Below are 14660 nucleotides of genomic sequence, written 5' to 3'. Positions count from 1 at the left end.
TGTGTGACGGCCGGGCGCCGGGCCCTCCGCCTAGGCTGCGACTGGCGGTGGGACCAGCGCGGGCCCTTCCGGGCTCAGCGCGTGTCTCCCCCCACCCCTCCCCAAGGCGGCGGCCGCGTGGTCTCTGGGACAGCCAGCTGAAGAGAAGGATAAAGAACTTGCAACTATAAGCAACAGAAAGAACCTTTAACTGCCTTAAACCAACTGAGAAATACACCGTAGAGAAGGATTTTATCTACCTATGGACAGTGAGAAGATGATGGATACCAGCCCTGCATTACCTCCGGCAAGAACAGGAACTCCCCTGCCATTCTTAGGGAAGCCAGACACCAGAGGATAAGTCACGCTGCAGACCTCCACAACACCACTCCTGCTAACCACAAGATGGCTGCTGTGCCGCATCAACTGATGGTCAACTCTGCTTGCCAGAACTGCCTTCCGGAGACTGTATTCCATGGAGACTCACCTACAGTTGCGGAACTGCATGAGACCCACACTTGATCCAACCTTGAATGGAATCTATTTTCCCTATTGTTAAAAACTTTGGACTCCTGGCCCCTCTCCCTCTACTCGCAGGTATCGCATTTTCAATGACCCCTCTGGAGGATAGCTGTCCATAGAAGAGATAGAGTAATTGGGAGAGGGGGAAAGGGCTGAGGGTCAAACATAGGATAAAAAACATATTTATATGTATGAAAGTAGAAATGGAACAGTATTGGTGACAACATGCTTGATTGAGACACTATGCAGTTTATCCTAGATGGGAAACTAAAAAAACAAACAAACAAACAAACAAACAAACAAACAAACAAAAAAACAAAACCCTTAATATTTAAGCATACATATTTTGTACTTTGTATATAATAAATCCAATATTGGAAGCCTTTGGGATTGGTTTTGTCAGTTGTTTCTGTTGAGTCTCTTTTGTGGTTTCTTCTTTTCTCATATGTTTTGGTCAGTGGAACTTTTCCTTTGGGAATTTCCTGAGGTTTTTTTTTTTTTTTAAAGTACATTTCTTTTACTTTTTTGGAGAGGTTTTAGCTATAGGGCACGCGCGCTCACCAGACAGACAGAGACAGAGAGATAGAAAGCGAGAAATCACCCCCCCCGGGGGGATGGCCACACCGCAATCCCTTCTCCTCCATTCTCCTCTAGGGGTCTTGGGCACGTACGCACACACGCCCGGCATGAGTTTAAGCCACCGGGTCCGGGATGCGAACCGCGGTCGACTATGTGGGAGTCCAGCCACATAGCCATTATGCTAACTGCTGGTCGGTCCCATAAAGTAAATTTCTTAAGAAGAAATAAACATTTGCTTCTGCTGAGCATACTGGGGACACTGATAAGCTGGGACCACCTTAAATTAAAATTTTCACTAGGTTGTTATTATTTTTGGACATTCAGCTATTATGAAGTCCAGCCTCAAATTTATTGTCTGTAGATTTGTTGTTAAAGTTCTTAGGGGAGAATTTTCTTTTCTGTTGTTTTTAACCCAGTCAAGATTGACTCAGGTACTTAATCTCACCATCTTCCCCTGAGGGTTTTACCCTTCAAAGCTTTAGGTTCTCTGATCTAATTTTTCCACAGTTAGGAACTCACACATCTTTCCTCTCCCTTACATGTGACCCTGTTATTTGGGTCACTGGAGTTAGATCACCCTAGAGGGTAAATGGTGTCTTTAGATAACTCCAACTGCATCCAGATGATTCATAGTTTTTTATTATTATTTTTTATTTTATTTTATTTTTAAGAATTATTTTATTATTTAATTTTATTTATCCATTTATTTATTTTAATTTGACCAGAGAGTAAAAGTGTGTGTGAGAGAGAGAGCGAGAGCATGAGAAAGCAAATTGCCACACCTGGGATTCGAACCGTCGTCGACCATGTGGGAGTCCAGTGCCCTTAACCACCATGCCACCTGCTGGTCCCAATACTTTTTTATTTTTAAGAGACATTTTTGCTATAGAGTGTGTGCACTTTCTGGGAGAGACAGAGACAGAGATACAGAAAGCGAGAAATCACCCCCCGGTTGCATGGCCACTCCACAATCCCTTCTCCTCTCAGGATATCGGGCACACACGTGCCTGACGTGAGTTTCAAGCTGCCAGGTCCGAGACTCAAACTCTGGTCGACCATGTGGGAGTCCAGTGATGTAACCGTTACATTATCTGTTTGTCCCAGATTTATACTTCTTAAAAATTTCTGTCCCATGAAGAATTCCCTTAGTTTCATACTAACTTCATTATGCATTAAAAAGGCATATGTGTTTTAAGTTTTGTCAGTCATTTTTAGGTGTAATGCATAGGAAAGCTTTTCTCAGAACACCAAATCATCATATTTCTTTCTTTCTTTTTTTTTTTAAAGAGATTTTTTTGCTACAGGGCACACATGTGCTCACTAGAGAGACAAAGAGACAGAAAGCAAGAAATCAACCCCCTGGGGGATGACTCCACTGCAATTCCTTCTCTTCCATTCTCTTCTTGGGATTTTGGACATGTACACACACGCACTCAGCGTGAGTTTTAAGTCCCTGGGGTCCAGACTTGAACTGTGGTCAATTACGTGGGAGTCCAGGGAGGTAACCATTTCGCCATCTGCTGGTCCACAAATCCATTGTATTTCTAAAAATGGAGGCTTAAACTTTCTAGTCAGAATTGTGGCATATAAAATTATTTTTCTCATTTATTGAAATTTTTGTTTTAGTCTACTATCAGATCTTTTTTTTTTTTTTTTTGAGAGGTTTTTGCTATAGGGCGCATGTGCTCGCCAGAAAGACAGAGAGAGACAGAGAGACAGAAAGTGAGAAATCACCCCCGAGGGGGGATGGCAATGCCACAATCCCTTCTCCTCCATTCTCCTCTCGGGATCTTGGGCATGCACACACATGCACCTGGAGTGAGTTTAAGCCACCAGGTTTGGGACTTGAACCATGGTCAACTACATGGGAGTCCAGTGACATAGCCATTATGCTAACTGCTGGTTCTTCCCCATTATCTAATTAATACACTTATATTCTGGAGTAAGTGAGAGATGAGAAACCCGAATCTTCTCTTTTCATTGTTGGTCTTAGTTATGGTGAGCCTTTCATTTGTGAAGATCTTACATGACAAATAGGATTTTACTATTTAAAGAACTAGCACCCACTTTTACAACATGGCTCAAAGTGCAAAACAAGTATTTTATCTGGGGACACAATGCACAAAAAAAGCTATCTGTAGAAATGCCACGAAAATACTGTTTCGTTGGATTTACTGAGACATGATATTTTGCTTACAAGTATACTTTCTTATTTATTTACTTATTTTTGTAGAGTTTTGCTATGTGGCACATGCACTCACCAGAGAGACAGAAACCAAAAGTGAGAAATCACCCCGTAGGGGAGATGGCCACACCACAGTCTCTTCTCCTCCATTCTCCTCTTGGGATTTTGGGCACACACACACACACACACACATGCACCTGGTGTGAGTTTTAAACTGCTGGGTCAGGGATTTAAACCACGGACAACTATGTGGGATTCCAGAAACATAACCATTATGCCATGTGCTAGTCCCCAGTATGATACCTTCTTATGGGAAGCAATTTTTGACTATACATATAATTTAATCTGTACACACTAACTTTAAGACCTAATTTCTAGGGACCAGCAGATGGCATAATGGTTATACTGTTGGATTCCCATGTAGTCGACCATGGCTCAAGTCTGAGGCCTAGTGGCTTAAAACTCATGTAAGATGCATGTGTGTGTGTGCCCAAAATCCCGAGAGGAGAATGGAGAAGAAGCGATTGTAACATGGCCATCCCTCTTGGGGAGTGATTTCTTGATTTTGTCTCTCTGTGTCTCTGGTGAGCACATATATTCTATAGTAAAAATCTCTCTCTAAAGAAAAATAAAAGACCTAATTTCTAGAGAAGCTGAGATTCCTCTTTAGCTCCACTTATACGTCTCTCTCTCTCTCTCTCTCTTTTTTTTGAGAGATTTTTGTTACAGGGCACATGTGCTTACTGGAGAGACAGAGAAAGAAAGTAAGAAATTACCCTGCAAGGGGATGGCCATGCTGCAATCCCGTCTCCTCTAGGGATTTTGGGCACACACGCACATATGCCCAGCATGAGTTTCAAGCTGCTGGGTCTCGGACTTGAACTGTAGTCAGCCATGTGAAAGTCCAGCTCCTTAACTATCATGCCACCTGCTGGCCCCTAGGCCTTTCTTAATTTATAACAAGTTAATTAATAATGTTATTTTTATTCTTCAGATGTTTATCTATTTTATGACTGCTTAATCTGTCAAACTTATATTAAAGTCTCCCAGTATAATTACATTCTTGTTATACTCTTACCATATATTTCTAACAGTTTTTACTTCATGTATTTTCTGGCTTTTTAATGGGTACATAAAATCAATGAATATAAAACTTCACCTTACATCATACTTTGTACATTATAAAATAGCTTTGAAAATAATAAATTAATAATAATATTAATTAATTATTAATTATTTTCTAATTTAGTATAGGACACGTGTGTTCTCCAGAGAGGGACAGAAAGAGCAAGAGAAAGAGAGATACAGGGAAAGTGAGAAAGGAAGTCGCTAGTTCTGGGACTCAACCATGATCAGCCATGTGGGAGTCTAGCACCTTAACCACTACACCATCTGTTGGTTCTATAAAATAGCTTTTTTGAGTCCTACTTAATGTATCTATACCTCGAGTTCTAATTTGTGTGATGTTATAAACATTCTTATTATTCCTTTTAATTTTAACTTCCTTATATATCTTTATCTAACTTATATTTAACCTTTTTTCTTTTCATGCTATCCCAGCACCCACTGCTAACTACTGGGCTCCTACATTGATTCATAAGGTTTTGTACTCCAAGCAGTAAAAATGTATTTTTTGATAACAATTTTATTGAGATACATTGGGCTGTCTAAAAAGTCATGAGGCATTTTTGCATAGCAAAACATAGAAAAATACATCCTGACTTTTTTAATGACCCAATAATTTGTACACCATAAAAATTACCCTTTTGAAGTGTACAATTCAGTGGCTTTTTAATATAAAGTTGTACGGTCATTATAACCACTAATTGTAGAACATTTCATCACCCCAAAAAGACCTTGTACCCAATTATCAGTCACTCTCTACCTCTCTTTTGCCCCTGGCAAACTCTAACCTATTTTCTATCTATAGATTTGCCCATTCTGGACATTTCACATAATAAAGCATATAATATGTGGTCTTTTGTGCTTGGCTTTTTTCACATAGCATAATATTCTTGTGGTTCATGCATGTTGTCCCATGTATTAGTACTTCATTCCTTTTATGGCACTCCATTGAGTTGATGGACATTTTTTTTTAACTTTTTGCTATTATAAATAATGTTGCTGTGAACATTTGTATACAAGTTTTTGGGTGGACATATGTTTTTCATGGATAGATGCAAAAGAGTGCAATTGCTGGGTCATACGGTAATTCTAGGTGAAGAACTGCCAAACTGTGTTCCAAAGCTTGCCATACCATTTTAAATCCCTACCAGCAGAGTATGAGGGTTCTTTACACTTATCAACATTTGTTATTACCTGTCTTTTAAAAATTATTATTATTGCTAGAAGGTATGTGTGTTTCCTAGGAAGTAACAGAAGAAGGAGAGGGAGAGAGCACCCTCAATGAGGGCATGGTCGTGCTATAATCCCTTCTCCTCCACTTCTGTATCCTGTTGGAATTTTTTCTCATACATATACCCCCCACATACACTACGGTATTTCTTTCTTTTTAAAGAATTACTTATTTAATTTCATTTGTTGTTATTATTATTATTGTTATTATTATTAATTTGACCAGAGAGAGAGAGAAAGGGTAAAGGAGAAAACAAGCCACCAGGTCCAGGACTCAAACTGTGGTCAGTCATGTGGGAGTCCAGCACCTTAACCATACTGCCACCTGCTGGTCCCTGTAGTAGCTCCTATGGCCAGGACTAAAACTGTACAATCAACCATGTGGGATCTGGCTCCCTTAACGTGAGACCATGAAGCCATCCCAATTATCTGTCTTTTTTATTATAGTCATCTGGGTGGGTATGAAATAGTAATTAATAGTGACTTTGATTTGCATTTCCCTAATGACTAATGATCCTATGCATCTTTTCCATTCGCTTATTGGCCATTTGTATATCTTTGGAGAAACGTCTATTCAAATTATTTGCTCGTTGTGAAAACTCAGTTTTTATTGAGTCTTATTGAGCTCTAGGAGTTCTTTATATATTCTGGATACAAGTCTCTTATATATATTATTTGCACCTACTTTTTTTTTCCCATTCTGTGGGCTCTTTTTCACTTTCCTCATGGATCTTTTGAAGTGTAAACAATGTTAATTTTGATAAAGTTTAATATCTTTTTTTTTCTTTTGTTGCTTGTGTCTTTGATGTCATATTTAAGAAATCTTGCCTAATATAAGATCATAAAGATTTATACTTAAGTTTTTATCTAAGAGTTGTGTAGCTTTCACATTCCATGAATGGAGTTGGGACAACTGATATTCACAGGCAAAGAAACAAAGTTGAATTAATTTTAAATAATTTTTAAATTTTTATTTCTTATTAGATTTTTGCCTTAGGGCACGTGTGTTCTCCAAAGAGAGAGACAGAGACAGTGAGAGGGAAAGTTAGAAATCATCCCCCAGCAGGGATGGCCACATAACAATCCTTTCTCCTTCATTCTCCTCCGACCATTATTTAGAATACCTAGTCTAGAAAACTGGAAACCACTTTAATTATTTCTTTTTTCCCCCTTCTTTTAGGTTTTTGCCAGAGAGCATGCATGTTCACCAGAGAGACAGAAAGACAGAAAGTGAGAAATCATTCCCCATGGGGGAATGCCATGCCACAATCCCTTCTCCTCTCAGGATATTAGGCATGTACACACATAAGTCTGGTGTGATTGTTTTCAGGCCACTGGGTATAGGATTTGAACTATGGTTGGCCATGTGGGAGTCCAGCACCTTAATCAGTATGCCACCTACTGGCCGCAATTGTTTCTTTTTATTTCCCACATTAGATCACTATAATATCACGTTTCCTGACATTTTCTCCTTTCTTTACATTTTTACTGCCATTAGGCCTTCCTTTGACCTTTTGCCTCATTAAGTTCACTCTTCTCGTTTATCTATGTAGAGGTTATTTTCATTCTATACCATTCCTTATGCTCTTCTTAGGCTAATTTTCCTAAACTATGCTTTCATCACAGCACTTCCCCAGTGAAGATATTCAACTGGTTTCTCCAAATATGAGTTAAAATTTACTTGAACATTAGGAATTGCCTTAAATCTGTCTCCCTCCTTTGTTTTCTGCCTTCCTCATTCAGGATGCTTTCCACCTTCTTTATGACTCCACAACCTGAAGACAATATGCTACATCTAGCTCCATTCCATTATTAGTGTATTTTCTTTCACCTGAAGTGTCCTAATTCACTGGTAATCTAAATTCTACTAATGTCTATCTTCTCCAGAAAGCTTTCATCTGTTCAGAATAGCATTAATCTTCCCTGTCTCTGAATTACTAGTCTGCCATCAGTAACACAAATGACTATAGCTGGAAATAATCTCATGTTTGCTCTGAATTAACTTCTCTTGGTTTGTATGTGTATTCCCACTATTCCCTCCCCAAGCAGCTTAAGTAAAAGCACTTTGAAGGGAGAGACTGTAGTTCTGTTATATTAGGATCTATCATGGCAATGGATCATAGTGAAGTTTCCACAATGTAATTGCAAATGGATTCATTTAATTAACATTGAACATAAAATCTCCTACCCCATAGAATGTTTAATGTGATTACTACAAATTGAAAAAGCAAATATGCAAACAAAAAGAACAACTGGATATCTGTGTGCATCAAATTAAATCATATAAATAAAAATTTAATTTTGAAGAACTAATGCTAAAACTAAAATTATTATAATAAGACATTTATATTCACCTATAGTTTGGATCCAGGATCTTCACACGAAACACATACATCCCAGAATGGCCCATGGGCCAATATATATGGTTACCATTTGAACTGTTGATAATCTCATATGGTTGATTTAAGTCTCCTGGTTTTCCAATAGCATAAGAAAAACAGTGCCTATAGTTCTGAACAAGGAACAAAAAAATTAAGGTTATTTTCTGACTTTAATAAATGAAAATATATATTCTCATATATTTATCTTACCTTGAAATTTATTTAGCAATATAATGGCTATTTCCTTTTTACCATTGTAGTGCACTATAGCATTTTTACAGACTATATTGAGTTAAAATATAAAATATGATAAAAAAGTGAAACTTAGCGAAAGCAAAATCTGTATTTATAAACAAATTAGGGTGTTGAAAGTATGTTAGCATATTATTTTTCTAAATCAGCAAGGCATCAAATCCTCCAAAGATGCTTAATTGGAGATAGAAACTACTTGATCATAAGGTATGGACACATAGTCAAGGTAGTATATCCTTGGGTTTTTATCTCCTTCTGGGACTTATATTTATGTCCAATACTGTGTTTCTGTGGGACTCAAGATACAAGGTAAAAAGATTACTTATTTCTTTTCTGCTTCCTCCTTTAAAAACCCAGATGAAGCAAGCCTGTGTACTTTAATTTTTTTGGTATATTTTTGCTATAGGGCATGTGCACTTGTTGGAGAGAGACAGAAAGTGAGAAATCACCCTCCAGGAGGGATGACTATGCTGTAACCCATTCTCCTCTCGAGATTTTGGGCACGCATACACACATGCCTGGTGTGTTTTAAGCCACCAGGTCCGGGACTTGAGCTGTAGTCGGCCACATGGGAGTCCAGCACCTTAACCACTCTGCCAACTGCTGGTCCCAGCAATCCTATATTTAAAAAGTCACATTATTAAAGCTAAGAAAGTGAAATTAAGAGATTGTTAAAACTTGCAGATATTAGACCCTATGATCATAAATGGTGCTGCTTCTGCTTTCTTTCAGTTCCTTATTTATTTATTTATTTATGTACTTATTTTGAAGAGGTTTTTGCTATAGGGAGCGTGCGCTTGCCAGACAGACAGAGAGAAACAGAGAAACAGAAAGCAAGAAATCACCCCCCAGGGGGGATGGCCATGCCGCAATCCCTTCTCCTCCATTCTCCTCTATGGGTCTTGGGCACGCACGCACATGCACCCGGCGTGAGTTTAAACCAACTGATCCAGGACTCAAACCGCGGTCAGCTACATGGGAGTCCAGTGACATAGCCATTACGCTAACTGCTGGTCCCAGTTCCTTTTTTATTTCACACCTCATTTAGAAGATTTTATTTCTACTGCTCATGCTCCCTGGAAACTTCTCATTTGAAGGAAACACAAAACCTTGTGAGGAAGTTACTTCCAATGTGTCTGAGTTTTGCCATCCTTAATGGTTGCTATGGTTTGAAAGTATCTCCAGTGGCCAACAGGTGGCGTGGTGGTTAAGGTGCTGGACTCTCACATGGTTAAATGTGGTTCTAGTCTTGACCACCACCATATAGAGGTAGCCAGCAAGAAATAGTCACTTCTCAGAGTGCTGTTTCTGGGACCAGCAGTTGGTGTAAAGGCTATGTCTCTGGACTGTCATGTAGTCGACCATGTTTCAAGTCCCAGACCCAGTGGCTTAAACTCATGCTTGGCACATGTGCTTGCGTGACCAAGATTCAAAGTGGACAATGGAGGAGAAGGGATTGTGGCTTGGCCACTCCCCTGGGGGGTGATTTCTCGCTTTCTGTCTCTCTGTCCTTCTCTTGTCTTTCTGGTGAGCACACATGTCCTATAGCAAAAACCTCTCCAAAAAAAGGAGGATGCAATGGTGGAAGTAATGTTTTGAAGTAAATCATCACATTGGCAATGCCCTTACCAGGTTGAAGGAGAGTTGTTTGGAGTAATAACATTTTAGACTAACATGTGTTTCAGATAGAAATGCAATGGATGAAATCACTGAGCTCAAAGTAATATGGGTAGAACGGAGGAGGAGATTGCTCACCATTTGTAATTCAGTAACAAGTAAAGAGCCAAGAGCCAAGAGCACAGAGCTTGACTAAATGAGACAGGAGGTTCAGTTGATACTCAGCTGTGCACAGACACTGGCTAGTTGCATTGGCTGTGGGCCTCTCCTCATGTTCAAGATATTGTGATGTGTAAGACCAAATGAGGTAAATAGTAAAGAACACATGTGTTCTAGCTCCACTTTGGGGGAGCTTTGGGGAAAGTTGGGAAGATATTGTATAATAATAGGGATGACATCATAAGAGGGACAGAACTGGGCTGTGCATTGGAGAGTAATATATATGGAGGTGTACTTGTCAAGAAACTTTTGGCTTAAATATACCTGTTCTATATCCCCTGGCTTCCCTCAAAATCATTATAAAGAATCCAAATGTTTTGTGTACCCATGTTGCCACATCTGCCCTATTTTGGTGGTAATGTTTTGTTGAAGGATATCCCACAGAAGCAGTGTAGTTGATTCGACAACTTGGCTCATGCGCAGAGTGGTATAAACTGCAGAAGCTCTGAGAACACGTTCTGATCAACCTGTCCTGCACTGAGCGGGCTTTCACTGTAATTGAGAGTATTGGGTACACATACTACCAGAACTGACTAATCACCCAGAGAGGAATTTTTAAGGGATTCTGCATATAGACCAGTACATCCTTAGTTTGATAAAAGCTCAGGTTCAGGAGTGGGTATCCCTGGAAACTGGATCCTCAATGGATACAGATCAGGATTGGTTGTTTTAAGGGGAAGTATAAGGCTGAAAAGTGGGGAGAATGAGGACAAGGGTGTCAGTCAATAGGTTTGCCATGGAATTGACCATATAGCAGAGCAACTATTTATACTTGCCCATATGCAAAATGGTTCCAGCCTTATGTATACAAATAGCACTCAACTTACGGTTCCACTTCCAATAGTTGGACTTAGGGTGTTTTGTCTTTATCATGGTGCATATGTAATACATTCAGTAGAAACCGTAATTCAAATATATAACCATTCTTTTTCTCTCTTTTAGTACAGTGTTCAATAAATTACATGAGCTATTCAACACTATTATAAAACAGGCTTTTTGTTAGATGATTTTGTCCATGTTATGCCCAAGCTAATGTAAGTGTTCTTGGTGAGTTTAAGGTAAGCTAGACTAATCTACTGTTTTTCATGGGAGGATAGATGATTAAGTGCTTTTGGGGGGAAAGCCATAGGCCATGTACACTTGCCAAAGAGAAATAGAGAGGGAAAGTGAGAAATCATCCCCCGGGGGGATGTCCACACTACAATCTCTTCTCCTCCATTTTCTTCTTGGGATCTTGGGCCTGGTGTGATTTTCCAGCTACCAGGTTTGGGACTCAAACCATGGTCGGCCATGTGAGAATCCAGTGGCTTAACCACCACACCACCTGCTGGCTCCTTATGTGCATTTTTTACTTGTGATATTTTCTACTTACAATATTTCCTACATACTATGAGTATATTGGGATGTAACTCCATTGTTGTTCTTTTTTATTTATTTTTTGCTATATGGTACATGCCCTCTCCAGAGAGACAGAGACATAGAAAGTGAGAAGTCACCCCCCAGGGGTGATGGCCATGCCACATCCCTTCTCCACCATTCTCCTCTCAGGGTTTTGGGCATGCACGCACACTTGCCTGGTGTGAATTTTAAGCTGCTGGGTCCAGAACTCGAATTGTGGTTGACTACATAGGAGTTCAATGATGTAACCATTACACCATCTGTTGGTCCCAGGATATAACCCCATTGTGAGTCAAGAAGCATCTGTATAAGATTGTACCTACAGCCAGACTTCACCCTCCTGACCTCAAGGATAAGACAACCACATTTGAGCTCTGAGTGGACCCTTTCAGGGACTTGGACAACTAAAAGTTTTCTGCCTAGACTTCACCCTCTTGACCCAAAATCTAGTAGGTACAGTACCCTCTGTATTCTGTTTCTCTCCATCTCTTTCTCTCTCTCTTGCTTTTTTTTTTTTATCATTTTCATACTTCTTAGCTCTCTGTCTTTTATCCTGCTAATTTTCATTTTTCCTCCCTCCCACATAGGGCAGGCCAATCACAAGGCATCTACATTTGAGCTCTGAGTAGCCTCTTGAGAGCATAGGCACTGTACTGTTTCCATGTTTTGTTTTTAAAAACTTTCTTATTTTTTTCTTTAAATTTTTTTATCTTGTTTTTTCTTTTCCCTTTCCCTTTCCTTTTCCCTTTCTCACTTCTCTGCTCAGCCTTCACACACTGAGCTTCTAGACAGATCTAAGTGTACAGCAGCCAAACATCTGAATACTTTTAGAATAAGAATAATCCTCACTTTCTAGAGAATCTGCTACAGAGGGAAAAACAGAACTGCTGAGTGATTTCAGAACACCTCCTCTTATATGCCTCTGACCACTCAGATTTAACTCAAAAACTTAGGAAAAAATGCATAATCCATCAGATGATCAGAAACCACCGTAGAGATACAAAAAATATGAGGAGCCAAGAAAACATCTCCTTGAAAAGAAAAGAATAACTCCTCATCCTTCACTGACAATACAATGGAACTTGTGGAAATGTCAGATAAAGAATTTAGAATATTGGTAACCAGCAGGTGGCATGATGGTTAAGGCACTGGACACTCCCACATGGCCAACCATGATTCAAGTCCCGGACCTGGTGGTTTGCTTTCTCACTTTCCCTCTCTCTCTGTCTCTCTGTGGTCAAATTAAAATAAATAATGGATGAATAAATAAAATTAAATAAAATAATTCTTTAAAAAAAGAATTTAGAATATTCATAATGACAAAGCTAACAGAGATGCAAGAGAAGAGAGACAACAAGCTCCAGAAGATCCAGGAGAAAAGAGACAATGAGTTCCAGGAGATGAGGAAGTTCTTGAATGATCTGAAAGAGGAAATACACACCATAAAAAATAATCAAATGGAATTTTTAGAAATGAAGGCTGTAATATGGGAAATCAAAACCTCCCTTGAAAGTATTAAAAGCAGATTAGATTGTGCAGAAGGTTGAATCTCAGATGTAGACTTAGAAAACTGACTTAGAAAAATTCTGACTTAGAAAAATTCTCCGAAAAAACTGAGAGAATAACCCCCCCCCAAAAGAGAATAATATATGAGTAATACTAGCTATCATTAAACATCCAAACATCCAGATGATTGGTATCCCCGAAGATGAAGAAACTAATAAAGGCATTGATGATCTATTCCATGAAATCCTGGAAGAAAACTTTCCAAACCTAGAGAGGTATTCAAATATCCAGACTCAAGAAATAAAAAGGACTCCACAGAATCAACCCAAGAAGATCTCCAAGTACATCATAGCCAGACTGACCAAAAAATCACAGACAGACAAGATACTAAAATCATCAAGAGAGAAATGTTAAGTTACTTTCAAAGGCTATCCCATCAGGCTAACATTGGACCTCTCACCAGAAACATTACATGGAAGGAAAAAATGGGAAAAAATATTCAAAGTGTTAAGTGAAAAGCAATTTCAACCAAGAATACTATACACACAGAAATAAGAGTACAAAAAAACATCCAAGAGAATGGCCAACTTAATGATAGGAAGAACTCTGGAAAGATCAATATTAACGTTGAATGTTAACTTCAGAATCTAAATGGAAAGATCAGACCACAGTAACACTGCAAATCAACAAAAGAGAGATTAACTACATGAGACTGAACTGATGAAATAGAATTGCATGACTTTTGACTAACACATTACTGATTTTTTTCTATGCTTTGTTTTCCAGATTTAAGTATTTTTGTCCTCTCTTAAACTGTTGATAGGGTCATCTACACATTGTTTGAATGGAATCCTAACCTTTTTCCTGACTTAAGCAAAGTTCTAAACTTCTAAACTTCCTAAATCTTAAGCAAACTTCTCTTAATATTTTTTGATTTTGACCTATTAAAACAAAAACTGTTTATCTTGAAAGTAAAAAAATGCATAAAAATATACCTATTTAATGACTGCAGTAAATGCCTACAGTCAGGTATATGTTCATAGATATGTATATATCAGTTGCACTTATTATTGAAAGTATTTAGATTAATTAAGATCTTTTGTGAATCAATGAAATGTGTGTGTGTGGGGGGGAAGGCCTGGAAAGCAACTGTAGATACCAGAGACAGTATGGGAGAAGGGTGGGAAATGTAAGAGGGTGAGGGATACGGAATCGAGGCGGGGAGAAGAAGCAAAATATATAAGAAACAAGAAATGGAAAATTATTTGTTGATGATAACATGTATGGTAATATTCTTGATTGAGCCAATATACAGTGTATTTTGGATGGAAAAATCTCATTTTGTATACTGTAATGATGTGCAGTGAATGAATGTAAATAAATAAAAAAAAAAGATTGTACCTGCAAAGGAACTGCTATGTTTCTACAAAGACAGATTTGACTCTCATTCATGTAGAATGAGTGTCATCTACAAGTAAGTACATGATAAATCTTTTGGGGTTTAAAAGTTTGCACTTTCACCTATCCTAGGCCATATTGTTCATCTCCCTGTCATATATTCTCACTGAATTCTCATTGTGGATTAGTTCTTTTCACAGTTTTTGGAAAGCAACCCTACTAAATTTACCTAAGTGTTATTTATTTCTTGTTCTTTCTTTCACACTTTC

General features: G+C 38.6%; 1 protein-coding gene across 1 annotated transcript in view; it reads right to left on the bottom strand.

Moving 5' to 3' along the window:
* CATSPERE (catsper channel auxiliary subunit epsilon) overlaps nt 1-14660 on the bottom strand; it is a 226285-nt gene that overhangs the window by 15024 nt on the left and 196601 nt on the right. Inside the window, exon 20 of the mRNA XM_006157233.2 lies at nt 7975-8132. Within this exon, the coding sequence (XP_006157295.1) occupies nt 7975-8132 (158 nt within the window). The remainder of the gene's footprint in view (nt 1-7974; nt 8133-14660) is intronic.

This window comes from Tupaia chinensis, unplaced genomic scaffold (genome assembly GCF_000334495.1).
Source record: "Tupaia chinensis unplaced genomic scaffold, TupChi_1.0 Scaffold000532_1, whole genome shotgun sequence".
NCBI classification, from domain to species: domain Eukaryota; kingdom Metazoa; phylum Chordata; class Mammalia; order Scandentia; family Tupaiidae; genus Tupaia; species Tupaia belangeri.
The sequence above is the reverse complement of the archived record's forward strand: the minus strand, read 5'-3'. Positions and strand labels throughout refer to the sequence as shown.